The sequence below is a fragment of the Anguilla rostrata genome, chromosome 19 (assembly GCF_018555375.3).
Source record: "Anguilla rostrata isolate EN2019 chromosome 19, ASM1855537v3, whole genome shotgun sequence".
Lineage (NCBI taxonomy): Eukaryota > Metazoa > Chordata > Actinopteri > Anguilliformes > Anguillidae > Anguilla > Anguilla rostrata.
This window is the reverse complement of record NC_057951.1, coordinates 9,060,898-9,086,430: the sequence shown is the minus strand read 5'-3', so window position 1 is coordinate 9,086,430 and position 25,533 is coordinate 9,060,898. Positions and strand designations below refer to the sequence as shown.

The following is a 25,533-nucleotide window of genomic DNA, read 5'->3' as shown; positions in this document are numbered from 1 at the left end:
GTCAACGAGTATGCATCGCCGTCCTGCTGAAGCCGTTGGACAGCGTGTGGGTACCTGGGGTGGCGAAGACATAGGAGATAATGGCGTTATTATAGACTGGTCCTCTGAAGAACAGATAAGATTTGGGGTTTTCACGTTTATGCGCAGAATAATGGAATTAGTCGAGAGAGGGAAAAGAAGTGCGTGGTGCATTTTTCTTTTCCGCTAACGTGGTTAAATCGTATATTCAGGGCGGTGACCTCCTGCTTTTTATACGGTAAAAAAAACTGCAGTTTTCAGAATTAATTTCCGTTCGTTTTAAATCGATCTTGCTGCCATTACATCAGCCCGGCACTGCCGGACTAAGAGCTCGGCCTAACCGGCGGGCTTCACGTTAATTTCAATGTGCACTTCTTCCTTAATTATACAGATAGAGGAGGTCAGTTGCTCTTAGGGCCATCAATCTGTGCTCCCCTATACGCCACGTTGCGCGAGCACCCTGGACAGTCAGACCCTGAGCAAACGGGACATGCTTTATGCGAGTGGGCTGGTGAGAGAGTGGACGGAGTGGTCGGTCAATGTGCGCGTGTCCGTCAGGACTGAAGAAGCGGCTCTTAAGCCACACTCTCCCAGATGACCCGCTCAGAGCCGTGGCTGTAAATTACCTGCTTTTTCCGAGTTGGCAGTTACCAGCCGCTGCAGCCTGAGAGAAATGATGTGACTTCAAACCCCACCCCCCACCGCCACCACCACCAACACCAACACCACCAGCCATGCTTTCCCTACCTTTCCCCACAATGCCCCACTCCACCAATTTGAAGTCACGATTTAATGAATGGATAGAAAGCAATAGTATAAGGGGGGTGGGAAGGAGGGGGCGGCCAAAGGTGGCGCCCCCGTGAGGAGACAATGAGGTTAGCGTCGGTACAGAGGCTGAAGGGATTCCGGAATCCTCCGTTTTCGTATTTCCTTCCCCTCTTATGAAGCCGCATGTCTTGCACGTGTCCCGTTTTAAAGGCAGATTGTGTCACCTGTTTAAGGGTGCCATTCGTTCCGGTCTGGAAACGGTGCTTACTGGCAGGCTATGCTTTTGATGAGGGACGAGCAGGCGCCGCAGGGCCGCGCTGACCCGGGTGCGAGACATCGCTCGGGGTCGTGCTCAAATGTATCGGCCGTCAGACCTTGGAATTATCTTTCCGCATGTGCCACCTTTATCTTAAATCCTGGAGTAAGACCAGGGAATGTGTTTTTGTGTAACAACTCAGGCGTGCCAAGTTGACACTGTTTCTTTAGGTTCAGTTTTCAGAGATTTACTTTGCTGTGACTTTGTGATTAGTTGAATTTGTAACAGCCGGGAGGCTGCGTGAATTACAGTGCATGAATTATGAATTGCCTTCAATTCTGATTTTCACTTTTAAGGTAAAAGCACCAGTTAAATGGCACAATAAATAAAGAAAAATGTAACCAAATGTAAAGATGTATTGCGTTTCCTTCGGTTGCTCACAGAGACATCTTATGTTCTTCAATGATAGCGATGTGTCGAACCTGTCAGCACATTTTGTTTTCGCGCCGTCCGTGTGATGATAAAAGCGCAAGTTTTCCTGGAAGCCGGGGGCTCTTCGCTGGAACGGAAAGCACCCGAGTTCGATAAGGTCTGCAGTGTTTACTGTACTCGCGATGCACAACAGCCGTTGCCATGACAACCACTAACGGACAATGCGCGTGTCTGTTTAGTGCGACGAAACCACAGTGAAGTACGTGCTCACTAAACTGATCTTTTTTTTTTTTACTTCCCCCCCCAACTCAACTTTGTAACCGGTTGTTGACGTTTCTTGCATGCGGGTTCATGTAGGGGGAAGCATAAAATGGCCGACCCAAAGTCAGTTCAAGGCCAGCGCAGAAGAGTTTCAGTGTCCACCGGGAACGAGTGCCAAGGTGAGAACAATGCCCTCGTTGCGCACGAGTGTTTTCTGCCGTTTATTGCGCTGACAGTAAAACAAAGGGAACGAGTCAGCTGACTGGTCTTCCCACGTCCCACTTGGCGGTGTTCCTTCCCTAAAAAAAGAAAACATGGTCGATTCCATTCCTTCAGGGCCGGGGCCCTGTTTATGTGTATGCCCCCTGCAGTTAAAATGCCTAAATGTCCTAACGTGAGATCTTCAGAATACAGAAAATCACCTTCCATATTTTTGACCACCATTGCATTAAGGCATAATATGCTCTGTGGCATAGGGACTGGCAATGAATAGGAAATGAATGTCTGCTGTTCTGGGACACGACAGTCAGAATGTTGGAGTCCAGCACACTGGATGGCAGATGAGAGTTTTCCAAAGCGGTCTCCCCCCTGCTGTCTCTCTATTCCTGCCGATTGGCTCGCATTGATTGATTTGCGGGTGATGAAATGGCGGTTGGAGGTTTTTTCCATGTCTGTTACGGGATGGGGTCCCCACTCCGGCTCTGACTCTGGAGCGGGGTGACCCTGCGCCCCCGCACCTGTTTCCTCCGCAGCATGGGGGGGGAGGGGGAGGACAATAAGGGGTGTGGGAGACAAGCTGACTCATTTGAGTCTCCCAACAGGAGCAGGCTTCCGTGTCTGTAGCGAAACTGAGGTTAACTGCCACTCCCTCTGGATCACAGAACAGTCATTTCCCCTCGGCATGAGGGTATGAGTCAGCGCTGTGCCCCCCCCCACTCCTGAAATACACTCACGTGCACCAAGCAAAGGATGCCTAATATGACACCAATTAGAACCCAATGACTTCCTATGATGGTGAACACACATTTTAACCAGGCTTACAAAGTCTGAACAAACATTCTAAATGAACATCCTGAACGAACGTTCTAAATGAACATTCTGAACAAACATTCTAAATGAACATTCTGAACAAACATTCTGAACAGATGTTCTAAATGAACATTCTGAACTAATGTTCTAAACGAACATTCTGAACAAATGCCTTGTTTGCATGTGTGCCCTTCCACAGCGAGGGAAGAGCATTAGAATTCATGAGGCGATCGCTGGGGAGGGTTTGAGCAGTGCTCTAGCGCGGGATTGGATGGGGCAGGCTGCTCCCATGTGCTTTAACAGGGTGCATTTACTGCCAAGTCGGGACAGGGAATGGAGCACCGCAGAACTAAACCGAGGTTGTGGACCATAGGATTAAAAGTCCTTATAAGGTAACGGTCACTGTTTGGGGATTGGCCATGTGGCCTGAAGGGACACTTGAATGGTCAGCTGCTGGAAATTTTTTTTTCTTTTAAATCTGAACTGCTTAGAGAGATTGCTTCCCCCTCCCCCCCCCCCCCCCTCATTTTTTGTATGTCCTAAATCAAATTTCACATTTGGCTTGTGTTATAAGGAAATAATGGACATAATCTTGGTCACGGTTTAATGTTGATCGAAAGATTGATTTATTGACCCCTGGTGGGGGCGGAGCTCAGCTGAGGCCTGTCCCCCCTGGCAGCAGACAGCCGTGATGAATGGCTCCACCTGGACAGGGCTATGCAAATCTATGCAAATCTCACATAGGCGCCGCGGTGGCGCTAATTGTGAAAACATAGCCTTTAGCGCTGTGACGTTTATACGTTTGGGGAAGTTTACACTGCCTCTGAGTGCTAATAAAATAAAGACCGTTTGAATGACAGGAACTGCAGGGCCCGACCTCAAAGGATTGGAGGCAGCCGTCCAGTAACCTCTGCTGAATCTGGACTACAGACGCCATCGTGGACCCACCCGCCACATTCAGTCCACCTTGCGCACATTTGATGACGTCAGTGAGTTTCAGTGAGATTCCTGTGCACACACCAGGCCTCATTCAAATAGGGCATTTTTAAAGATGCGCCTATTCAGTTGGTTAAATTCTTGGAATTTTCTGACCATTTGAAAAGTGCAGTTTTCTTAAATATGCCAAACAATAATTTTCTTCTGCGTGATTGTATGTTTTTGCGAATAATGTGTTTCAGTGATTCTCAAGGATGTGGAGCAGCGTATTCGAATTTCACGACCATTTAAAGTCAGGGTATTGTAAGTACATATTTGGCCAGGGACTTGCTGTAACTTCAGTACTGTTTGTTCCTGGTTTACCAACTAGTCAATAACTAATCAGTCAAACTGAATGGTAAAGACAAACGCACAGCACATACTGGTTGATTGGGTGAATTGATTACCATTGTGAATACATTATTCATTCAAATTTTATTTGAATGGGGTAATCTGTGATTGTTAATTGATAAGGAAGTAATTGTTCCTTTGTAACTGATAATTGGTAACTGAAAATAGGTATTCGATAATTGCAGTTTAATTAGATGAGCAATTAGTGAGTAGTATGCTAAAATTGTGGTGGGTAATGTCTGTTAAACTGAACAAGTGCACTTCAGTTTTCTGCTGCATTGGGTCTGCTTGTGGTCTTGTACTGTTGTGCTAAAATTGGCTCTGTAACGCATTAGAGAAATGTTGCGTTGAATTCACTCTGGTACGACGGTCTTGAGTCTCTGTCTCTAACCAAGATAGCCATTAATTCCCCCTGTATTGCAATTTAATTTGCGTTTGTGGCTTTGGGTAAAAGACAACAGAAATCGGTCGTATGTAAAGCTGTGGATATACAGTATGTTCAGGACCTTATTCAGTGTGTTAAAAAATCCATTGTACTGAACACTTGTACAGCCCTCTGTATAGGAATTTCTGCTTTCTGATTTCTTTGTGGCAGTAGTTTTATTAACTTTTATTAACTTTGCAATTGTGTACAGCAGATATGTCTTTTTTTGATTTGCATCTAAATTAGGTGATTAACAGTCATGTAACATTGTCTATTAGACACCGCCCTCCCTGGGGCTGTTGGGCCAAACTATGGAGTGATTTTCATAAATGATCTGTGATGACCCCCCAGGCGATTAACCAATATGCTTAAGTGCCAAATTGAGATGTTAACTGCTGTGTTTCTTTTTCATAATTAATCTTCAAAAGTTTTAAGCTGTAGTCTTTAAAAAAAAAAACAAAGGTTATCAAAATAATAATCCGGGCACAGTTTCATACTGAAAGCAGTGGGAACGCTAAAGGAAACGTGACAGCCAAACTAAGCGGGACCAGGATTTACCTCAGACAAGGGGTCTTCAGTTAAGATCTAATGCCATTTTATTTGCTAATTACATTTAGTCCATTTATGCTTTGACTGCAGTTCCTTTAATCACTTAAGAGCATCGAGGCCGGTTGCCAAGGTTTGCTGTACGTCCCGGGGAAAAATATGTATCACATGTATTCTCTATAATCTGGACTTGAAAGCATCTGTTAATGCTTATTCACTGTTCAGTGTATAACTACAGTACTGAGTTGGGAAGTCGTGTAAAAAAAAAAAGAAACAGGCGCATGTTTGAAACTTGTATTTATGCATTACTTTTGTTTTTGCTGTCTTGATATCATACTGAGCTACCACGCCCAGGAGACGCGCGCAAGGTCTCTGCTGAAAGCTTCTCCCGGTAATGAATAAAAGGCAGTCGGGAGGCGGGGCTTAGACTACTACGTGACTCAGCCATAGGGTCATACCGTCCATCCTCCTCTCGCACTAATTTACATTTCGTACTGGTCCCATCTGCAATTGCACTGCTTCCAAGAAAGAAAGAAAAAAGAAAAACACATTTATGGACACACCTCGGCGTAAAGTACCAGTCAGACAATGAATTAATGTTGCGCAAAGAGCTCTTAACCTCCGATTTGTGAACAAGGGCAGCCGGGCGAAGCAACAGCGGTGCGGGAGACTTTAAGGTACGGATAATCTTTCCGTTTTGACTCGTTTTAATCTGTGAAGCGTCCGTGTGCAGTTGTAACGAGACATTGATCTGTCTGCTCTGAATTGTCTTATTTTCTGACTGAGGGGAATAGCAACTGTACGCGACGGGCAGAACGCAAACTTAGTACACTTCTGAGCGAATGATCTTTTTGCTCAGAGAGATGCTGTAATGGGACGTTTGTGGGACAGCCGGCGCCGTGTTAATGTAGTGTTCTGTCCGGTCTGCTATAGCACGCCCGCATCGGTTACTGGTGACTCTATGCAAGGCCTGATTTATTGGTATATGCTAAAATACTTTAAAATAATAGCCTATGTGAACAAAACGCATGCCTCTTTCATACGTGATTGAATACTTGTATTAATCGTCAGTAAAGGAAAATGGGTCTTTTGCCAGCCCCCCCCCCCCCCCTTCACGTTTAATAATAGGTTTGTAATGCAGAGTTTGAGACTTGAACGTTTTATGTGAGCTTGCGATGGACAGTAATTTATTTAAGTCGCGTGGATCTCCATACTTATGTCACATGGAGACTCGCCGGGGTCACGCGCATTAGGACCCCCTGTCATTTTATTTCAGGCGTGTGTTTCTTTGTCATGCTTGTTTTCCTAGGGTATTTCTTTTAAATGGAGAGTTTTATTTACTTTCCAAACTAATTCAAACCACATCTAAGTTAAATATTTGCTTTGGTGTTTGCACAATGAGATGTTGCCTCTATTGTGAAATGGAAGGCAAACAGCCTTGGAGTTTAAATAAAATACCAAAAAGGTAACGGCTGCCTGGTGTTAAAGTCTGTGGTAAATAGGTTTGCCGTAGTACTAGTGGAAATCGCCTTTGTGGCTTTCTGATGTCACATAGGACAGAAGGACACTCATGTTACAAGTTACACGAATCAAGCTGGGGAAAAAAAGAAAAACTCCTGCTCGGAAACAATGATGTTTTAGATTGAGAAGCGTGGGGGGTTTGTGGGGTGAGGGGGTCTCCCCTCTTGGGAATATTTCTTGTTGGGGTGGGGGAGGGCAGAGAAGGGAAGAACACACGTTCACAGTTTTGTGCGTGATTCGTTTGCGTCCGTTCCTTGGTCTTTGAATGAATTCCCCCGACCGAAAAGGGTTCTCTGGGTGGGCTGACAGGGTGGTTGAGGGGCTCCCCAATTCTCCTCCAGCACCCTTCCACCCCACACTGAGTTCTGCAGGCGCAGGACCAGATTACACCGAATCATCTTTATCAGTGTTGTTATGTGATAATGGGAAAGGGTTTTAAACGGAGTGTTAATTTCCTCTTGGGCTGCCATCCCTCATTACATTATGAGCGCTTGGCAGTCACCTATTCAGAGCTGCTTACAGAGGTGGAGAAGATCAGTGTAGGTCTCAGCAATGCAAAAACGCAATGTTGCCCAATGTGGTGCTGCTTTGCGGCTTAATTGTATGGTAGTAGTAAGTCGTGCCATTTTAATTTGCTGCCTCCCATTCCAGACTTTTTAACCTTGGTGAGACGACGCAAAATAAGAACCACCAAGAAAACTGTGGATAATTCATCGCGCGGCACAGATGATGCACGATGCATCCCAACACACTCCCATTCACACTCTACAGACAATTTGGGAGTAGATGAGTGCTTTTCGAGGGCATTGTCGGAGAGGGTCTTTGTTAGGGTGTAGCTTGGTTAGCCTCCGGCTGCTCTGTGTGATGGGGACAGCAGGCGTGGAGCCGCTGCACGTGGCGCGTAGACTCATTTTGTGGGTCGGCAGGCCTGGTGCGATGGGGACAGAGCAGCGAAACGGGGCCTGCTGTCAGGAGAAAGCGGGGGCTGTTAAAAGAACACGGCAGTGTAAGGGGGGGGGGGGAATGCGACCAGAGCCCAGCCAATCATAAGTGAGATACGTGGGTCTGCGTGCTCTACACGGCCAGTACAGCACGGTGTAGAGTGCTCAAGTACAAAGCGCCCCCCCCTGCACCCACTCCCCGCCCCTAACCCCCCCCCCCTTCAGGCTGACGGCCAACTGTGCAATTTCCTCAGCGCCCGTGCTGGGCTCACACCTCCTCCAGCGTCACCACTGAAAGCAGAAGTGGTCAACCACTCCCCCCTTCCTTTCCCAGAGACAGATGGGACACAGGAAGTGATGCAGGCGCTGCTCTCCTGTGGCGATCAGAGGCAGCTCGGTGGTCAGGTCCCCGTGGGGCAGGGACGGCGGACCCTGTGAAATTTCCCTTTCATGTGGGGGGGGCGGGGGGAGGAGTGGAAACTGTCACATTTGTTGGTTTGTTTTGGATTTGATCACATTTTATTTTATTTTTTTCTATGGAACTATGGAACATAAATATGAGCCCATTGGCTAGCTCAAAAGCATTTCTCAGAGCATTTGTACAGATTTTTTAAAACCTTTTTTTATCTATATTTTGAATTAGTTATACTGTATTTTGAAAGTGGGACTTTTTGACAGTGGAAATCGGAGTCTTAAGTTGTCTGCAGTTTTAGACTGTTTTTAAAAGGGGTCTGTAGAATGTGATTATGCGGGCCATGAAGGCGCTGAGCAGAAGGAGCTGCGCTCAGCCTGGTGTCAGCGTGCAGACGTCAGCTCCATTATGCGCGTGAGGCCGCTGCGCCGCCCTCCCTCCGCACGCACGGGCGGTGTGTAAACACTGGGTCATGTGACGCTGACCGTCTCTCGCTCGGCACTGCGGGGGGGGGGGGGGGAGGAGGAGGAGGAGGAGAGGAGCGGCCGATTCAGAACGTTCCGACTTGCTCTGGACCATGCAGAGTCATCGGCGGTTAGAGGTGCGGTGCGTCTTTGGAACAGTGTGGTACAGTCGGGCCTGTAGATGTGAGCTGAGACCCCCCATCCCCCCCCCCCGCACGCGCGTGTCTCTTGCTCATACTGTACATGCGGTTCAGGACTGCTGCCAAGCAGGCGCGTGTAACATGAGCTTCCTGCACAACGACAAAAAGCTTTATTATGCTGGAGATAAACAGTGAAGATGGTGATGACTGAATAAAGGAGGAGGAGGAGGCGTGTTTGGACCTGCGGTATTGCGTAAGCTAGGAAGAGAAGGATCCCAAACCATCACATCCTGGAACCTTCCATTCTGTCCTGCTGAAGTGAACTTTATCTTTCAGTAACTATTTTTTTAAAAATCAACTATGACGCAAAGAATGTTTTTGTTTGTAGCCACTGAATCTGTAATGTTGAGCAAGGCTCAGTGAAAAATTGTCACTTGCATAGTCGACACGCAGTAGAGAACACAGCATGCTGAGCTGATTGAAGAGAGGGAGTTACACACACACACACACACACGAGCCGTGGCCAAGCTTCTCTGCTTACTGATCCTGATTGATACGGAAGTGGTGTTAGGGAGGTGATGTCTTGTTTTTTCTGGGTTCGTTTGCGTTTATGGTTTCTAATAACTTTCCCTTTCTGGACGTGTTGATCTTGGGGGGGTGGGGGAGGGGTCAGCTGCCCCTCTGTCACAACACCTGTCTTTAATCTGCAGCCTGGTAGACCCCTGTTCCATGTCTGTCTGTATGTCTGTCCCATGCGCTGGGGGGAAAAACAAGTTGGTTTTTATAATGGCAGGTCAGCAACGCTTAGCTCTGATAATCCCTCTTAATAGGCCCCAGATCCGATGGGAGATTTATTCATGGGGGGAGGGGCTTCAGTCTGCTGTCTGTCAGTGTTTCTGAATGGGATGGAAACAGTCGCATACTAACTATTGATCCCGGGAATATGCATAGAAAGAGCAGCAGAAGGCTGTCTGTAGTCTCTCCTCCCCTCTAAGAACAAAAGATTTTGTAGAACAGTAGTTGCATGTGTTATATAATAGGTTTTAATCGCCTGGATGGCTCAATTTGTCTTGGCTCTGCATTTGTTTTCAGAAAGCTCTTGCAGAATACATCTTAACTATTTGTATGTGCAAATATTCAGTCTGCATGGAATATTTAATTACGCTATGTGATAAGAGTTATGTGGGGCAGTGTATAGGAGGCAATATGGTAAAAGTGGTACATATGCGGTATGTGCCATAAGTGTGGTTATATGGTTTTGGCCTGAAGCTGCCTGACCCTGGGCCTGTACTCACTTGCCCCCTGTGTCACGGCCTATGACAGACCTCCAACACGTGTTTACATGTGTCAGTCACAGCTGCGAGGACCCCGGGGCTGCCCCTATAATGCCTGCATTGTTTCTGGGCTCGGATACAGGCAAGCCTGGGCAAGACAGCTGTGGGCCTAGACACCCCTGTGGGAACAGGTGCTGGGGTTGTTATTTTTATTTTTGGGAGGGGTGCAGGTTAAAAGGAAAACTGCGCTGCTCCTCCTCTGCTGGGACAATGACAGGCTGCGGGAGGGACTCTTAAGTCAGGCAGGTCTGCGGTGCCCCCCCCCCCCCCCCACTCCTTTCGGGAAGGTCATAAACACACAGGCGGCGTGTTCTCAGTCTGCCGAAGGTGCAGGAGGGCCATCATTAAAAAAACCCACCTGCGCCGGTCACTGTCATCAATGGCTCAGGCTGATTTGAGGGCGCGAAGGAGCTCGGCTTTCATTGGGGAAGTCTTTCCTTGGTCAGTTATAATTTAGTGGCCTGACTTGGAGCACCGACCTTCTTGCTGGAAGCCCGTAGTTCGGAGGCCGGTGCCATTTGCCTTTAACTGCAGCGGGCACGTGCTGGCACACGAGGTCTCGGCTGAATTTAGCCCCCAGAAGCCCCCCCTCTGTTATTCTTGGACTGTTTAAGAGACCCTGAGAAAATATGGCACCAGTCAGCACGTACCAAGGGCTGAAATACATTTGGTTTCTTAAATTCCAAAAGCAACTCGGACTGTTTTATTCGATTTTTATACACTCTGAACTCTTATTTGTTACTGTAATTCTGATGCAGCGGTTTTTTTGGAGCGGCGGTACTGGAGACACGCGCGTTCTCGAAGGAAACCGCTCGGCGCGCGGCGGCGTGGCTCGGATAGCACGGGACGCTACGCCAAGCCACAGGCTCGCTCGCTCGCTCGCTCCTCAGACCACACACCCGCTGCGACCGGCCGCCCCGGTGTGTTTCCAGCCTACAGGAAAGCAGGCGTCTCACAGTCAGTCCAAACCCAAAGTGCTGTGGACGGGGATTGGACTCATTGTCAGCCTCTCCTGGGAGGGGGAACTCCGTTTGGAGCTGGGCTCTGGTAACCCGATTCCTGTTCTGCAGCGAAGCGTGCGGCTCTTCTGAGGCTCATCTGAAGTGTAGCCGTTGGAACCGTGCTTCGCACCCCAGTCTGAAATAGGGGGGTGGTGGTGGGGGGGCGGGGGGTCTTGCCAGTGTCTTGTGGCTGTAACGGCTTCCTGTGAACGTTTTGGCGGTTTGCCCTCGCCCCCCCCCCCCCCCCGCGTTGTAGGTACGAGCTGGTTGCGTAATGGGTTTCCTGTAAACGCTCTGGGCTTGCAGCGCGGGGGGAACTTGCATGTTGACTGACTGGTGGATGGGTTGTGTCTCACTGAGTTTCTGTGAATTCCGCCGCTGAACTCCCGCCGGCCCCTGGGGGCCTTTCTGCAACAGAGGAGCCCCTTAGTTTATTATCTGAGCCCCATTATGGACCGGAGCTTCCCAGAGTCCGGAGACCCCGCCCATTCCCCGGTGGGACGGGGCCCTGGAGGCCCCCCACGCTGGAGGCGGGAGAGAGGATCGGTCAGCTGCACGGCCGGGCCGTGCCCAGCTCCGGATCGGATCAGTACCGGGTCAAAGGTCAAAAGCATACAGTGCTTTACTGCTAGGCTGTCTGCATATCCTGCCTCTGCTGTGTTGTGAGTGACCTGCCCGGCTACTCGGTGGCCAGTCCATACTTTCCGCTCTGTGCTTGGCATCGGCACGTCGGTTAATGTGTTCGCATGACCCTTGGCTGTCCCGGTGGTATCTGCAGTTCGCTGCCATTCATTGAGCTGGGTAATTAACTCCGCCTCTCTGCCCTAAATAAACAGCTGAACGTGTAAACGAGACCTCAACTGGACCGTAAAGGAGCGTGCGAGAGGAGGTGAGCGGGAGCACGCTGTGATTCGACACGTTTCGTAAGCGAATGTTTATTTATTACATCACATTTATTTGGCTGACGCTTTTATCCAAATCCAAAATTTATCCGCATTTGTTTTTGATGGGGGAAGGCCCTGCATCTGAAAGGCCTTGTTGGTCTTGTGGCAAAGGGGTTTGAGTTGGGCTCTCAGACGCTTGGCTCTTCCAAACAGTGGACCTTCTCTGTGAATGCCTGCTCTGGAAACAGAAGCCCCTGTTCCTGTTGAGCTCGCCTCTCTCAACCCTGTTTTTGTCTCTTTTCAGGTGCTCCTCCCACTCCCAGGTGCATTTGATGTGAGTAATTAGAGGTTTGAAACGCACCTGGGTTGTGGGAGAGGCCCTTGGCTCGTCTGTCCCCCTGGCACACAGCCCTGCTGTAGAAAGAGGGTACTACCCTTCAGGGCTGGGGGGGGGGGTGGCGTATGGGGGTGTAGCAGTCCCAGATTGCGTCCCCTGTGTTTAAACCGTTTGCAGCACGGGACCCTGGAGGTTTTTGAGAGGGTGAGGGGTGGGGGGTTTGTAATGGGATGCCAGCTGCTTTCTCCTGTCTGTCTGTAATGAGCGCGGCGTCTAACTGCCGGAACAAAGGGCGCACGTTGGCCTCCCAAACCCAGCCACTGTTCCTCAGGGCTCCGGGCCGTCCCACTCCATGCTTCGGTCCCTTAAGAGACGGGACAGTATGCCCCCCCCCCCCCTCCCCCACTGGCCCGGCCAGTCTAGTCATTAAGCGGCTTCAGTTCTGGAGGGTTCTTTGTTGTTGGAGGTGATTACCGTTTGTCGCGTTCCTCTCTGTAATAAGTCTGTCCTGGTAAATGGAGATCCTGATTCTCCGGGAGCCGAACCCTCATCCGGCTGGGAATCATCTCCAGTAGACGGGCATTCCGGGTGGCACTGCCCACTCACCAGAGTGCGCCATGGCGGTCCGCTTTTCCAACCGATGTCCTTTTTTCCAAAAACAAAAAAAAGAGGGGGTAGAATGAGCTGAGAAGCCGACGCGGTGGCGTTCCTGTTTCCTGTTTTTCGGCCTGTCCTTCAGCGGGACGGTTAGAGGAAGCGCCGAAAATGATTTACTGAACCGGTGTCGGGACCTGCCCATGGCCTCCTCTTACAATGGCCTGTAAACAACCCCCCCCCCCATCCCTTTTCCTAAAAACAGCACCTGATGGTCACATGACTGATCCCCCAGACCCGTCGCCATAGTGATTGTGATGTCGGTCCTGGTCCAGTTTGAGTTGATGTTGATTTGAGCTTTATGTTTCGTGTCCACACTGCACTCTGACCCCGGAGGAGAGGTCAAACTGATCATAGTGCATTCTGACTACAGATGGGACCATGGTGGTGTACAGCTATCGCTTAAATATAATAACACCCCCCCCATTTTTCCATTCCCACACCACCTCTTGGACCCTGGGAAGGGGTGGAGGGTTCGAGGGTGGGGGGGGGAGGTCATGTGAAAAGGAAAAGGAGGACAGTGGAAGTGTTTGTTTTTAGAGCTGTCCCTATGCTGAGAGAGCCAATGCTCCCAGGACCGGTCAGTGTCATGGGAAGGAGGGCGGGGCTATTGGAAAGGGCTCCTCCCCCAGAGGCGGGGCCTCGTCCCTCACCCCCCGGTGAGCAATGGGTATATGTGCATGTTGTCCCGTAAGGGTAGCCCCATCCACAGAGCCAGAGCACATTCATAGTGATAAACATATCCACAGAAATGCGTCTCATAAGAGAAGTGCTCTGCCTGTGCTTCCCTGGGTAAACTGGCTGTTATCCAAAATCTGCTCGCTGTAAATCAAACTCAAGGGTGAATTTGGCCAGTACAGGTAGAACAGGATGTGCTGGTAATGGCAGCTGGAGTGTGTTTCCGGACTGGACGGCTCCAGTGTGAATGCGCCTGCAGGGCAGTCTGTGTAAAAGAGAGTGGTCTGTGCTTTACAGTCAGCCAATCGGGTGCCCCCTACTGGTTCTGTGCCCACATTCGGCCCTGTATCCAGGGGCAGTGAGGCCTGATCAGAAGACGTCGCTTGGCGGGGTGTAATTAGGCAGGAAGCGGCGCTTGTGATCGCAGCCGGATCCGCCCCCTGGGTGGGGTGCCGGCCCGCGAATCGTCTGGGCCGGGACGGCGCAGCTGGTAAACGGGCCCTGTCTGAAACGGGGCCCGCTTTGAACTCCACGGGCCGCTTCCTCCTCTCCTGTGCAATTAGGAGCCCGTCGCCTGACTGCTAGACGCAAGCTTTTTAAATGCAGCCGGCCTTCACAGTAACGGGGGCTGGGGGCTGGGGGCTGGGGGCTGGGGGGGAGGTTGAGGCAGAGGTTGGTTTGAGGAACTAACGGTGCGCATGCAGTCCTCCCAGTGGAGTGTCTGCCTGTGGAATGTTCCGGAACTGGAACCCCACTTTCTGCCTCTGTTGGTGCTGCGCGATGTGGAGTCTGTCCACCGTTAACATCTGCACATGAGGAATGGTGACCAGGGTTAAGGTTTTGTGCTTCTAGAAATGGATATACAAGATGAGATGCACTTTGTTAAAAAAGGAAAATTGACTTGTCCACCAAATCTGTACAGTACAACAATATAAAAACTGTATTGTGTACTTAACAGCTGTGTGGGCCCTGTAGAGTACTGTATTATTGAGAAGTAACATCACTAAACTTAGAAACAAGAACTTCCAGGTAACTAAGAGGATTTTAAGAAACTGTTGAAAGTAGCCTGTTGCCTGTAGGTGGTTCAGAGCCTGCTAGGACGTTCTAGTGACAGCATACTGAACTCAGGACGCATGACTCAGTACGAGCTCACGTCTTTATGAATGTGAGATCTGCAGAAACCAGAGTACATTGTTCAGGTGCAGACCTGGAGTACGGAAGGACCTGCTGGGTGGAGCTTTGATAGTCTTTGAATGTTCCTGCAGAAATGGTGTTTCCCAGGCATATTGAATTAAAAACTACAGTCAGAATTCCTTGTTTAATGTTAGACCACCCCTGAAGAAGCAGAACAGAATTTTTTTTTTGGAACTGAAGAATCTGCTCTGTGGTGGTTTTGGGGTTGCGGTACAGGACTTTGGCTTATGAACGGCAGCTTTGGGTGGCAGAGGTCGGAAAGGATCTGATTGGTTCTCCTGCTGTGTTTACACTTTGGAAATGAGATGTGATTGGCGGGCTTTGGCTTAATTGTCAGCTTCCTACGGACTGAGCTCCTGGCAGGTTCTGACAGATCTGGGTGAAGTTAGGGAGCTGAGGTTTCTCTGAGACCGTTTTACTGGCTGCCGCAGTGAGGTAGGTTTTAACCGTCCATCGCTTTACCATAGAAATGTTATGCAGTGCTAGAGTCCTATGTTTTTAAAGCGAAACTTTGGGTTTAAAAATTAGTTAAATGTTGTCATGAACTCAAAACAGGGATTGTCCTTGTTTTGACGCGAATGTCCCACGGCATATGAACAGACCCTACGTTTCCAGAAAGAAGTTGAAGATCAGCGGCTTCACGATGGTGCAGTTAGAGACTTAAAATGAATTCTGAACCCTCAGGTTTGCAGACGGGTGTAAATCAGGACTCGGCGTGATCTCTTTGTCTACACTTCTCATTGTCTCGCATTCCTGAATTTCCCAGCGGCGTTTTGGGATTTCAGACTGAGAATGCGCAGCGACCTCTAGTGGAGAAATGGGCGCACCGCAGTTTGTCGAAATCGGTCATCCTTTGCATAATGAAATAATTTAAATGGGAGAGTGCTTGCCATGACTAAGAAACAATGACATGCCTTAATGTTAGTCATGATTAAGGAATGCATGAGACATTTAACACAATTATAGTAGTGCAGCACACGTTTCTCTGCCCATTTTGAGACTTTAGCTGGAAAGGAAATTGATTATTTTTGCCATTTGAAATTACTAGAAGGACTTTTTACATGGTTTCCTGATATTCTATTCAAATGGTTTTAACCACATTAAATCCTTACATTGAAAATGTCAATTTTATAAGTATTATAGACTTGCCTTGTAAATTCTAAGCGGAAAAGAACTTCGGAGCATTCTCTGCCTTTAAATAGGACACGTGATTAGGATCATCTTTATGACGGAAAAAACACCTTTATGAATTGTGCTTATGGCTAATGATTTATGCAGTAGCTATGTGAGGTTGGCAGAGCCTTCAGTCAAAAGTCCTTGTTTGGTCCGTCGTCTATTGTTGTAACTGGCACGAGAGTGTTTTACTACCCCAGATAATCATCTGCCGTGTTTTGAAGTGGCAGTACATCCCAATTTGCGTATCACCTGTACTGCTGTTGAATGTTTCCAGGGACGTTACCTTATAAGGTAAAGTGGGCGGGGCTTATCCAGCGGTTAACGATTAGTCAGTCCCTGTGCACTCGCTGTGTCCTGGGGGAGAGGGGGGAGCTGGGTAATAAAGCGCTGCGCTGTTTTGTCGAGCGCACAGCCGACGGCAGGCTTCAATCCCGCTAGACACTCTGAGCACGCCCGGTCTGGTTGCTCGGTAACAGGCGTTTCTCTGCTTACGACCAGGACTTTTTCTCTACACACTCAGCCAGGGGTAAAAATGGCAACCATGATAAGATATCCAGTTTTCCCCCTCCTTAAGGGTAAGTAGGAGAGATTTTTTATTTTTTTATTTAATTGATTTTTCCATTAAAGAGGCATGGAATCGATAAGAATCTTTCCAACTGCAGTTTGGAATTACATCCTGCAGACTTAACAAAGCTGTACACTTTAGCCAGATCGGGAAGCCAAAGCAGTACGAAACATTACTGTTAAAAGGGATGTACGCTTTATGCTGAAAAGTAGAACTGTGTAGTATTTGTGACACACGTGACGGAAAAAACAGGCTGTTATCTCTGGCGGGGCCCTTCTGGGCATGTATCCTCAAGCTTCTCGTAAAGATCGATAAACATCTGGGCTCAGAAACAACTGACAAAAAGAATACTCTTTCCATGTACAGTGCCTAATTTAAAACGGCTGCATTCTCCGTGTATTGTAGTCTCTGGAGACTGCAGGTTGCATAATATGACTCATTTCCCCAGTATCCTGTTGTTCCTGGAACTCAAAGGGTTTCAGGGTTCATTATATGCTAAAAGTTCTTTGTCCACTAACACCAGTTGACTTATTATAACATATAACAGTTGTTATTTTTCAGATGGATATTACTGGAGTGATCAGATTATTATCAATATGCGGCTGTGTGCGTTTAAACTCGGGACCTCTCTAAGTTTTTCCAGTTCACCAGACTTCTGTTGCATTTTTTTTCTGTGGAATGGTTGTCGGATTCAAAAGGCATGTTGTCATGGTGATGTAGTCTATCAGGAGACTAGTCCTTTGTCTCTGTATTGGTCCTTTCTTAAAAAAACGTGTAAATGTTTTAAAGAATTTTGTTCTCTATAATTAAATTAACCTCAAATGTAAATGTGATTTAATAAAAGTAAAATGTGTCAGTGTTTTCTGAAGTCAAACTACATACTTCCAAGCTTGTGCTTTCAAAGCATTGTCCTTTTTTTCCTGGTGAATTTGAATTATATTTGAATTAATGTAGGCCATCATCCAAGAACATTCAAAGCTAGGAGTTTACACTCCATTGAAGCGGGTCAGGTTGGGCACAGAGGTCAAGGGTTAAAGGTTAATGCCCCTCAGGACCGGGAATAGAACCTGCACCCTTTGGATTCCAAGCCCGGCTGCTTACCCACAATTCCGCGGTGCGCTCTCTCCTCAGATCCGTACCGGGACGCGGCTGACCTGTCGGGGGCGCTGTCGAGCAGGCGCGGCACCATGGCGGAGCCCGACTACATCGACGGGGACTGCGACGAGCTCATCCAGCCCAAAAAACTGGTCAACCCCGTCAAGACGTCCCGCAACCACCAGGACCTCCACCGGGAACTGCTGATGAACCAGAAACGGTACGGGGTCCGGCCCCGCCCTCCAAACCTCCCGCTGAACGCCCCCGTGTCCCGTCATCCCTGAATGTGACAGTGAGGGGGGAGCACAGGGTTCCCAGCTAACGCAAAACATTCTCACAACGTTACCGCAACGTAGCGGCAGTGTTGTAACATTGACGAAACGTCCTAGTAACGTTGCGCGATCATTTTGTGTTAGCTGGGTTTGTGCCAACGCAAACGAGTACCTTAAGCGTTTTAGTGTTCACAGTTTAGTCAATATTTAAACTGTAAAAGCAGGAAGAGAACCGTGTGTTTACATTAGGAGAGAGAGAAGCCGAGCAGCGAGCGGTCTGTGTAAATGGAGCAGGCTCCTGAAGAAAGGGAAGGCCCGTTTGCCTTGCGGTTTTGGGGACGGAGATGAATGGGGGATGGCTGTCGAAGGGCCGGTTTAGAGACCGAGTCCCTCGCAAAAGAGCTTCGGAGCCTGGAGGTCGCCTCTACAAGAAGCGCCGGCGTAAATCCCCCCCTTTACTAACCTGCCGCATAAATCCCCTTTATTGGGCAACCCACTCAAACTGGTGGAGAAGCTGCGGGGTCAGAGCCGCTGTGTGACACTGACACGGTTAGTGCTGATTGGCCGAGCTCTCGGTGTTGCCACGGAGAAGCTCAGGAATCCCTGGAAATGCAGACAAGCGGAGCGGTTATGTAAGAGGTCGTGTTTTTGTCTGTTATTAATGCATGCCCACCCCCCCCCACCCCCCCTCTGGCCGCAGAGAGTTATGAGCGATCTGACCGTGACATCAGTGCAGCAGCGACACTTTACATAACAAGCCCAGGGACTGACTGGGCGATACGACTGCGCAGATCTGCGCATGAACGCCGTTTTATTAGAGAGCTGCAGACACACAGGTCTGCGCACACACACAGGTCTGCGCACACACACTGCACCCCTACCTGCAGAGCACCGCAGAGCTGGAACGGGGTCACCAGAGTTCGGCCGCCCCCGCGGGGAGAGGCTATAAACATTACGATGCGGGGCCCCAGTCATCATTCACGCGTTGCGCAATCGCTTCCTGCAGGGTAGTGCGCTAGAGCGGGATAAACAGCAGCTATGAGGCTCTTCAGCAGATGTGTGGGCTTTGCCATCGTGCGGCAGTGTACACCGAAGACGTAGAAGAAGGCGCTCGCAGCGAGAGAGACGACAGCGTGTCCGTGAATTCCCCAAAAACAATTTGTAGATTTGGATTGGTGGTTAAAAAGCCCAGAAGGCTCTGGTTTGACCGTGTCTTCTGAAAAGCCCTTTAGATCTGCTTCAGTTACGCGCTCGTGTGTGGAGACGTAGTCGCCCTGCACAAGGTCGCATTGAACAAGCGAAGCGGATGATTGGATGGTCGCGGTTGCCATGAGAGCGGTGCTGTAGCGGGACGGACGTCGGGTCTCGGGCCCGTCCTCTTGTGTGGAGCGGGACGGGGGATGCTGGCGGTATCTCGGGGGGATTACCGTACTACTGTAGCGGGAAGCGGGCGGGGGCGGAGGGGGTGGGGGGGAGATGGAATATTACGTAACCGGTTATGTCTCATCGCCGAGGCTCGGAACCGTCGTGCGGTCTCCATGGCGCCCAGAGTCTCTGCACATATGAAACCTGTTATCGAATTACTGATGTGGGCGGTGTGCAGAGAGGCTATGGTTCTATAAGTTTTTTTTGGGTTTTTTTCATCATTCTTTAGTTTAGTGATTCTAAATAGTGTTTTTGGTTTGCCGTCCTGCTGTTTTGACATGAATGCTACGTCTGTACAGTCGGTAGTGATTATAATCAGGACTCAGGCTTTCTTAGCGTGGTGGAACTTTTCAGTGGTTTTCCAAGAGAGATGAAACGATCCTTTGGCTGGCTTTAAAATGGTCACACAGGGAATGTTGGTGGGTGGCTTGTTGGTGTGAGTGGTGCGCTAGCCTGATTGGCATATTGGGGTGTTTCGGTGTTTCGGTCTGGTTAACACATGTGGTAGTGAGTTCTGGGGTGGTGTGGGCAGGGCAGGGGTCAGGGAAGTACCCCCCGCCCCTCCCCCCTCCCCACTCTCCACACATCAGAGGAAAGGGCAGAGAACACATGACCTCGGCCTGGGAACAGCGCGCTTACATAATACCCAGAGGACCCAATCGGGGCCGGCCCGCCAGCATTCGTCTCCTCACAGGCCTTTTTATTATCTGCCCCGCAGTGACTAGAGACGTCCATCACAACCCCGCGCATGCGCCCTCCCCGCTCACGGCTAATGGCTATTGCTTTCTTATGGCTTTGTGGAACCCATAACTCTGAAGCCCGGCGGTAATGTAATGAAATAACGAAGCCTGAGGAAGACAGATGTTTTTGCTCCAGTGTTTGTTCCTGTTCTGGCCACGAATGACGAGCCCTTAAGTGCCGGGTTGCGTAACGTGTGTACAGCGCCTTGATTGAATCAGTGTGCGTCATGAGTATTAGAGGAAGCCTTTCAGTCTTAAGGACATATGAGTGTTGATACTGGGATATGATTGCAAACACTCTAAGGAGTGACAAGAACGTGATCAGAACGTTCTGAACTGAACATTCTGATGCTGATGTCACAATCACTGCTGCTAATTGAAAGCAGTGGAGTCCTGGAACACTGATTTGGAATGTTGAAAAACCGTTCCAAAAAAACTGCTTTTCAGAGGGTTAAGGAAGTCTGCAGTTATATGACTGGCAGCGTTTCCAAGCCGACCTGAAAGGGCCGCAGCGAATGAGCGGAGGGCATCCGTCAGCGGGCCACGACGGCTGGGCAGGGGGCGGGCCTTTCACGCCCGTCTCCAGCGTGCTGTCAGCGCTGACCTTTCGTAGCGATGCGAACCCCGCCGAGATTTAAGAGGACAGGAGGTAGGTCACGCCGACCCCCCGCCTCCCGATCCCACGGGGACGTCGTCGTGGGCAACCGGACAAACATCTCCGTCCATGCGCCCCATTTGGGATGGCAGGAGGTTTTGTATCCAGGGACGCACGGGGGGCCCCTGAATTCCTGTTATGCAACCCGCCACTAACATGGATGAACACGGCCTTTCAAAAAACATAGAGAAATAGAAAAATAAAAAATAATAATGGTGGGAATTTTGGTTTTTTCAGAATGAATGGTGTTTATGTGCTGAGATTTACTAAATGCTTATAGAGATATAGAGACACAAACTGAAGTTTTATAAACTAAAATCATAAGGGCAGTAGGGGTAATGATCAGCACATAGACAGCAGCTGTATCCAAAACATTGTGCTGTGCTCAAATACCGGAGTAAACCAGTCTAGTTTATAGAGCTGCCAGAAAACTGAAACTTAAGGTAATCGGTTGGAAGAAAAACCAGCACGTAGACCACCCCTCCAGGACCGGAGTCGTGCTCCCCTGACTTAAAGGGAGCCTGAGGCTGTTCCAGCACACCACCAATCCTTTTTCTCACGGCGGGTGCTCCGCATTTGCACGTCCGAAGTGCGAGTCGATTCGAAATGGGACCCTGGGGAGGAAGGGGCCAAGCCCGAGCTGCCTTACAAAAATTCTTGAAGCGGCGTGACAAAGTGCAATGCAACGGCGGTGCCGTCAAGGAAGTGTAATTTACTGCTGAAAACCTCCTGAACTTCCTGTTGTTAAGGGAAGCGAACGTAGGAGAGCCATATCTGATAAGTTTGTATATAATCTGATAGTATTTACAAGACCCTAATGACTATGCTCTGTCAACACCTGGTGTGGCCAACCAAAGCCTTTCCCTGGGGTGATTGTCCTGTGAGCGTTGTGTGTGTGTGTGTGGCGCTGACGGGTGTGGCCAACCAAAGGTTTTCCCTGGGGTGATAGTCCTGTGAGTGGTGTGTGTGTGTGGCCAACCAAAGCCTTTCCCTGGGGTGATTGTCCTGTGAGCGTTGTGTGTGTGTGTGGCGCTGACGGGTGTGGCCAACCAAAGGTTTTCCCTGGGGTGATAGTCCTGTGAGTGGTGTGTGTGTGTGTGGCCAACCAAAGCCTTTCCCTGGGGTGATAGTCCTGTGAGTGGTGTGTGTGTGTGTGGCGCTGACGGGTGTTCCTCTGTGTGTGTGCGCAGGGGCCTGTCCCCGCAGAACAAGCCGGAGCTGCAGAAGGTGATGGAGAGGAGGAAGAGGGACCAGGTGCTGAAGCAGCAGCGCGAGGAGCAGGAGGCCCACAAGAAGAGTTCCGACCTGGAGGTGGAGCTCCAGAAGAGGCAGCAGAAACTGGAGCAGGTGAGCAAGCGAGTGTGTGTGTGAGTGTGTGTGTGTATGTGTATGAAAGTGAGAGTGAGTGTGAGTGTGTGTGTGTGTGTGTGAGTGTGTGTGTGTATGTGTATGAAAGTGAGAGTGAGTGTGAGTGTGTCCGTATGAGTGTGCGAGAGTGCACCTGTGTGTGTGAAACTCCTTTGCAAACCAGGCCCAATGTCAGTGTTGCTCTTGGTACTCCAGGACATGCGGGCTGTTCTCACGTGGCACAAGCCCCACATTATTGCACCCAGCATAGAAATGATGACCTCAGCCGACGGAGAGCAGTATCGCCGCTGTTGTTGAGGCGGGGCCTGCAAGACTTACTAGTTTCGCCATAAAACAGTTCATAAAGATAGAGCAGGTTTGACCCGGTTTGCATAGCTGTGCTAGGCCCACGTGTGCTCAGTCAACAGTAGCACCATTGTTATGAAGGGCACATTCTGCGGATGCTATGTGTCTGACCCGTGCTCTGTAGAAAAAACAAAATGGCGGAACAAGGTTCAATGTACAGGTTAGTAACTGATTGTGTTTGTGTTCCCCAGCATGAACTGGAGCAGCAGAAAGGCGAGGAGGAGCAGGAGAACACGCCGGAGTTTGTCAAAATGAAGGGCAACCTGAGGAGGACGAAGCAGGAGGCGGAGCCACAGTAGCACAGCCCTTAGAGAGAGCAAGGGGCTGGGTGGGCGGAGTCCACGGCACATCACCATAGCGACAGCCCTGAGGGAGTTTCCTGCTGTTCCCAGTCCTCCTCTTCCTTCAAGCAGTGAAATGACTGGCTGTAATAGACAATCTCCCCCAGCCACTTACTCCAGTCTTGAGGCACATCAGTTTACACCAGTATGCAGCGGTATAAATCACGGTATAGATCAGTGTTCACCAGTGCACGCCACTTTGCACCCCAAATGCCGACCGCGGTGAAGTGGGAAAACTCTGGGACTTCGGAAGAGGTCCGCAGCCTTGACCATGGCCGAAGTTAAAAGACAAAACATCTCTCCCGTCGAAAAAATTCACAGAAAAAGCTTCTTGTTTTCTGCGTAACGAATGGAGCCCACAGGGTGAACTGTGGCAGCCGCACCGAAACGTTTCGCAAGCCAAAATTAGCAGCTTTTTTTTATTTATGCGTTTCGCTTTTCAGTTTCGCTCTCTTGCCTTTTCTTTATTTCTTTTAATGCTCACTATTGATGTTTTAACTGTTCGTTCTCTGCTGTTACCTCATTTTAGGGAGGGTGAGCATGCGGCCCCCTCAGTTTTATTGTTCTTTCTTTTTGCGTACGTTTCCACCTCAGCTTTCCCTGATTTAAATACTGGACCTTTCAATGCGAATCCTTTCTTTTATATTTTGTGTTTTTGATAAAAAGGTGAATATGTATGTCGGTTACTTAAACCTTAAACAGTATTTCTTTTCTCCCCCCCCCCCCCCCATGATATGCACAGCTTCAGCTCGGTTCCTCGATTCTGAGAATGGAAACTCAGCTATTTTTTTGTATGGAATGCAACCACTAGCCGGCGCTGTTTTGTTCCCTGCTGTGACAAATAAAAAATGGGTTTTCTGTACATAGAACTTCACAGGGTCTGCTGTTGAGTGATCTTGAATGCTGTTGAATGAGACTGCAGGCGTCGAGGGCTGCAGTATCTGCTTGTTTCAGGAGTTATTAGTCAGTCAGTCAGTTATCAGTGAGTCCGTACAGCGTGCTTTCAAGGTCTAAATACTGGAGATCGATGGCCCTCTAATGGCCCTGTCATTTTTGTTCAAAATGTGTCTGGGGTCATTTCTAAGATTTTCGGAGCTTCTTCCTGTAAATGATTGGTCACCTTGTCGGGTTTTCTTGGATTACTTCTGAAGAGTCGAAGCTAATCGGAGCACGTTCAGGAAGACGCGCAGAGAAGAGCGCCAGAAAAAACCAATAAAGTTTACTACATTATTTATACATTGGTTATTTGCAGTGAACGTAATAACATTTTTAGTGTTATGCTAGTTTCCTACTTTGCTCTAGTACCATCTTGCTGGCCCAACGCTGCAGTGTTAATGTTTCCTGACGGTATTGTCTGTTTACCACCACTAAAACCTGGAGAAAACAATGTTATACAGTAGAAAGAACTTCCTGAACATTTTCACCAGTCACACTGACTCATTTAAGCCTTTCCCATGTATTGGTGTACCCGGTAATTGTACATGGTTATAAAATTCACAGGAACAAACAACTGATTTATTTCCTGTGAATATGGTTCTTGGGAAATTCCATACTTAGTTCATAACAAGGAAAATATTTCCTTATTGATATATGTTATCGTGATCTGATTCAGATGTGATGTGATCCAGGTTTTGACACCTTCGCGACCATGACGTTCTTCTTTGGATGTGTTTCCTTTTTTGACTTTCAGACAGTACAGCACCATATGAGATAGTGTGTGACATTTTGAGAGACCCAGACTTTTAATCCTGAAGGGTACAGGAGTCAAAGCCTGGAAGGAAAATTTATCTGGGCCTGCTTGCTTCACCTAGGAAGCAGTCAGCCACAAATGAGCGCAATGCAGAACACCACCATCTCCATTTGCCTACACAAGACCTAGTATCAATTAGTGATAGGAACACAATTTGGGTTAGAAAATGATGACATGCCTTCTATCAATATCAAATTATCAGAAAAAATAGTTCACTACAAACTCATTAAATCACAAAAGACAAGAACAATTAAAATTCTCATTCATTCCCAGGGAACATCCCACTGGTGCAACCTGTATTTTGCAAGAAAAAAAAATGCATGGAGTGTATTATCACTCAAATTGATTACGTTAATATTGTTTGCACTCTAGTTGCATTTCGGAATTTAACCACTAGATAGCAGCAAAGCATTATAGAAACGGCCGGACGAAAATGTCAGTGAATCAGTCTTCACAGCATCAAATATGCTTTGCGAAAAGTAACAGAGGTGGGTAACCCGGCTTCAAAGACTAAAAAGACTGACCATGTATTTGCTCCACCAACATGCACTAAACCAGCTGATTACAATAATTAGTTCTCCTATCATGCTGAAGAGTTATGCTAATTAGAATCAGCTGGTTTAGTGCATGGTAGTGGAGCAAATATATGGTCAGTCTTTTTACTCTTTGAAGCCGGGTGAAGTACAATGAAGTACAATTTTAACTAATAATTAGTGAAGTAACTTACGCATTCAAATATATGATATGCATGAAAGTAGCTTTTTGTTTGTTTTGACATAGACAAAGAAAATATATAGTAAATGTTAGTTTTACGTGGGCGATAGGGATTGTATGGGGGACACTGATTCCAAAGCCCAGTCTTGGCGTATCTGCGGATTGTTAGTATTATTAACGAATATATAGTTATTATATAATATGTTTTATTTATTCACTTTGTACAAAACACTTTAGAAAACTGACTAATCAACAAAATCCTGCCGCACCTGGCAACGTCACATGGTGACATCACTGCTGGCACGAGAACTGACGTGAGGCTCGAACAGCTATGCGGTCGCTTCGTACTCTTGCCTGTGGACAGGTAAAAAGTAATAAAAGATGAAATGTGTCTCTTGACAAGTGAAATATCTTCCGAATTGAAAGACTATTCGAAACTAAATGACATTGTTTGGTCCTGCAAGTTC

General features: G+C 48.5%; 1 protein-coding gene across 3 annotated transcripts; it reads left to right on the top strand.

The window, feature by feature from the left end:
* Positions 1–5,499: 5,499 nt before the first annotated feature.
* Positions 5,500–23,471, top strand: LOC135245991 (protein FAM107B-like). 3 transcript variants are annotated; one of them, XM_064319464.1, is made up of 4 exons: positions 5,500–5,737; positions 17,493–17,676; positions 21,739–21,895; positions 22,453–23,471. In XM_064319464.1, the coding sequence occupies exons 2-4, from the start codon at positions 17,549–17,551 to the stop codon at positions 22,558–22,560; spliced, it is 393 nt and encodes a 130-aa protein (XP_064175534.1). In that variant the 5' UTR covers positions 5,500–5,737; positions 17,493–17,548; the 3' UTR covers positions 22,561–23,471. The 3 variants fall into 3 exon arrangements, with proteins under 3 accessions (XP_064175534.1, XP_064175535.1, XP_064175532.1); XM_064319465.1 differs by lacking the exon at positions 5,500–5,737 and adding an exon at positions 14,898–15,055; XM_064319462.1 differs by lacking the exon at positions 5,500–5,737 and adding an exon at positions 16,177–16,371.
* The last annotated feature ends 2,062 nt before the right edge of the window (positions 23,472–25,533 follow it).

Bases quoted from the DNA above. Each gene is read 5' to 3' on its own strand.
- LOC135245991 (XM_064319462.1), top strand. From the start codon at position 16,329: ATGGCAACCATGATAAGATATCCAGTTTTCCCCCTCCTTAAGG. The intron at 16,372-17,492 runs GTAAGTAGGAGA...CTCTCTCCTCAG, and splicing joins AGTTTTCCCCCTCCTTAAGG to ATCCGTACCGGGACGCGGCT. The intron at 17,677-21,738 runs GTACGGGGTCCG...GTGTGTGCGCAG, and splicing joins CTGCTGATGAACCAGAAACG to GGGCCTGTCCCCGCAGAACA.